Source organism: Bos taurus, chromosome 29, assembly GCF_002263795.3.
Source record: "Bos taurus isolate L1 Dominette 01449 registration number 42190680 breed Hereford chromosome 29, ARS-UCD2.0, whole genome shotgun sequence".
Classification (NCBI taxonomy): domain Eukaryota; kingdom Metazoa; phylum Chordata; class Mammalia; order Artiodactyla; family Bovidae; genus Bos; species Bos taurus.
The window spans coordinates 41,640,838-41,644,699 of record NC_037356.1 but is presented as its reverse complement, the minus strand read 5'-3'; the positions used below and the strand labels follow the sequence as shown (position 1 = coordinate 41,644,699).

The window sequence follows — 3,862 nt, the reverse complement described above, 5'->3', positions numbered from 1 at the left end:
TTAACATAATATTGTAAGTTGTAATCAGAGAAAGCAGGCAAGAAAAAGCCATAGAAGTTGGAAGGAAGAATTAAGTTCTCTCTGTTTGCAGATGCTATCATCCTATACACAGAAAATTCTAAAGATTCAACCAAAAATTGAGTGAAGAACAAATTCGGTGAAGTTACAGGATACAAAATCAACATACAGAAATCAATTGCATTTCTGTACACTAACAATGAAATATGTGGAAAAAAAGTATTAAAGAGAACAATTCCACTCACAGTAGCATCAAAAGGCACTTTATTGTGAATTATCATAAAGGCTTTGGTCAGAATACTGTCAACTCTTTTGTGAATTACATTTGGGGTAATTGCATACAAAGTTCACAATTTTCAGGTGAAAGATAAAATGGCTTTAGGCTTATGGATGGTAAGGGATACTTTAAGTCTCTCATTTCTCCTGTGAAAGACTTGAGTGTGCCATCGTTGTCTCTTACTTGAGGATGGACACTGCTGGCACAGGATAACCCAAATTTCTCACACCACAAATTGTGACTCCTGAGGTCTATAGATTAATTAACTCATATTAAGATAATATATGATTGCACGAATACTTAATACAAGGCTTTTATAAGTTGGGCATACACACAGAGGAAACCAGAATTGAAAGAGACACGTGTACCCCAATGTTCATCGCAGCACAGTTTATAATAGCCAGGACATGGAAGCAACCTAGATGTCCATCAGCAGATGAATGGATAAGAACGCTGTGGTACATATACACAATGGAATATTAATTACTCAGCCATTAAAAAGAATACATTTGAATCACTTCTAATGAGGTGGATGAAACTGGAGCCTATTATACAGAGTGAAGTAAGCCAGAAAGAAAAACACCAATACAGTATACTAATGCATATATATGGAATTTAGAAAGATGGTAACGACAATCCTGTATGCGAGACAGCAAGAGAGACACAGATGTATAGGACAGTCTTTTGGACTCTGTGGGAGAGGCGGGGGGGGATGATTTGGGAGAATGGCATTAAAACATGTATAATACCATATAAGAAATGAATCGCCAGTCCATGTTCAATGCAGAATTCAGGATGCTTGGGGCTGGTGCACTGGGATGACCCAGAGGGATGGTATGGGGAGGGAGGTGGGAGGGGGGTTCGGGATGGGAACACGTGTACACCCGTGGCGAATGCATGTTGATGTATGGCAAAACCAATAAAATATTGTAAAGTAAAAAAAAAAATAATATAATTTAAAAAATTAAAAAAAATAAAAGCAAGATAAACATCCACAATTATTTTACAATTCCAGTATTACCTCACTATGCACCAGGTTTTATAGAAATGCCTACCAATTATGGTGGGGCAACCAAGACATGATAACCAATGTGGGAACCCATAAGCATTTAGCTCATTGAGTCCAGTAGGGACTTAACATAAAAATCATGGCAAAGGCCAGCAGTGCTATTCTCTATATCTGTGTTTTTAAAGAAGCTGCACCTCCTGTCTTGAAGCACCTTCCTTTCTGTTCCCATAGATAACTCTTCCTCATATTTCTGGATGAAGTATTATGATACTTACCCTCTAAATACTGTTCTGGAATATCCCCCAGATCTTGTGGAGATGATATTTCTGTGTCCAGTACACAGAGCTCTGTGGCAACAAAATGTCATTCATCACAATGAGTTGAATTCTGCATTTCCATCCATAGCTCCCTGGGAACCAAGGCAGCTCACCCCAGAGGAAGGGCAGCAGTGATGTGGAGACACTCACCTGTCTGAGAGATGGCCATGTATGAGGCCCCCAACCAGCACTCCAGCCATGACTAGGGATTGAACCACTGATTTCTGTGACTGATGATCACATACAAAGTTCCACTGGAAGAGAAGAAAACCAGCACAAAGGGGCTTCACAGCATCCCATAATCCCTCAAAGTGCCCTTCGTGAACACGTTCTGTTTTTTTTTTTTTTTTTTACTATGTTTATTCATCTATATCATTCAAGTCTCAGTTTAAGCATGGCTTTTCTAGAATTTCTCAACCAAGTCTTCTAGGTTATAACAGGATCAGTCTTTATATTCACTTAGCACTGCATACCCCAGCGGTCCTCAATCTTTGCTACACATTGGAAACATTGAGTTTTTTTTTTTAACTTTACAATATTGTATTGGTTTTGCCATATATCAACATGAATCCACAACAGGTATACACATGTTCCCCATCCTGAACCCTCCTCCTTCCTCCCTTCCCTTGCCATCCCTCTGGGTCATCCCATTGTAAGGAAACACTGAGTTTTTAAAAAAATATTGAAGTCTAGATTTCACATCTAGAGTGAAATGTACTCCAGTCTGTTTCTCTGACAAGTAACCAGGGTATTGAAATATGTTCTAATTAAAAATAATATTTCCAATTTGCAACTAGATTGAGAACAAGTGAGCAAGAATAATTTTTCACAAGTAATTACTTGTCTAATCACCAGTCTTTATACTAAAGGTAAAGCTTTGTGGTGTTAGAATTCATATCCAGTTGGTTGATTTCACTGTCCTCAATTTTAAATGCTTGGCTTTTAAAAAGGTAAGCAATCATTATTGCTGAAAGAATGAAAGGCAGGTGGGTACACTAATACTAAGCACTTGAACAGTATTTATGCTGTTATTCTAAACACCCAGACCATGTACTCACAATAGTAAATGAGGCTTTACCTCAGTCATGATGGTGGAGGAGAACAAGCAGCGATCATACACCCAGCCATCCACACAGGGCTCTGTGTCCACGTCACTCATGTCGGGAAAGATCCCATTTAGGTGAAGGAGCTGCCACTGTGGATGGAGGAAGCGATGACATTTCTCTGGCTTCAATTTAGAATCCAAGGGGATGGAAATTCCCAGGAGGACATCAAAGCTGAGGGTCCCAGTGTCATTATCAGAGACAGTGGCATTACTGAGGATGTGGACCCAGCAGCGATGCCCTGGAACAGCTGCAGTGAAGTTCTCCAGCAGTATATGGCATGCTATCATCATGAGAGAAGGCAAAGCTAAAAGCATCTGAAGGATCTGGAATTTCCCCAGGCCACCAATTTCATCCTGGAGCTTCTCAAAGGGCACTGTGCAAAGGTGATATTCAAGAGAAGCTACAATGACTTTACAGGGACAAGTTCAGGGGCACAAAAAGTTTCCTTATATTAATTCAAACTATCTACGTGACCTCACACCAGTTTCTCATTAATGAGTCCTGTCACCTTACTTACAACAGAGTAGTTTTCCCAGTCCTTTTGTTATCAGGATATAATACTCTTCTTTTTTTTAAGTAAAGTTATAGAGATAATTATTTACCAAAATACTTTCCATTGTTGACAATGAAATCTGTTTAAAGGTTGACTCTCTGAATGTGCTTGTCCTCAGGGGTTATGTAAAATCAGCATTGGACTTTGACATGAACATGGTCTCTAAATAATCTAAGATAAGCCTGCTACACAGTCTTCAGTATTTCTAGAAAGTGGAATTTGAGAGACATGGAAGTAAATTGCTTTATGATTTTTCTGTGGAAAGAATAGGAAACAAATGTTCTCTTGTTTAATACTGAATTTGATTAAAATAATTAAATAAAATTAATTAAATTTAATTAATTTTAATTAATTAATTAATTTAAAAAATTAATTAAAATAAAAAATTAAATTAAAAAAAAACTAGCCCTACTAGTTTTCAGTAGCTGATATATTGTGCTTCAGTTTAAATTACACAAAAAACTCACAATAATTTTAAGTTCCTTGAAATATAGGTACAGGGGAAAGGCAGTGGTAAACTCATGTGAGTGTATTTTCTTGGATTTATTTATTGATTTACATAATATATTATTGCTTTACATA

At 37.4% G+C, this 3,862-nt stretch overlaps 1 protein-coding gene across 1 annotated transcript; it reads right to left on the bottom strand.

Annotated features, from left to right (window-relative positions):
• Window positions 1–2,620: 2,620 nt before the first annotated feature.
• On the bottom strand, window positions 2,621–3,152 carry LOC788786 (solute carrier family 22 member 10-like; the record flags this gene model as incomplete). Its single annotated transcript, XM_059883150.1, has 1 exon — window positions 2,621–3,152. A coding segment is annotated over one exon (477 nt), but the record flags the coding sequence as incomplete, so codon positions are not given.
• Window positions 3,153–3,862: the final 710 nt, after the last annotated feature.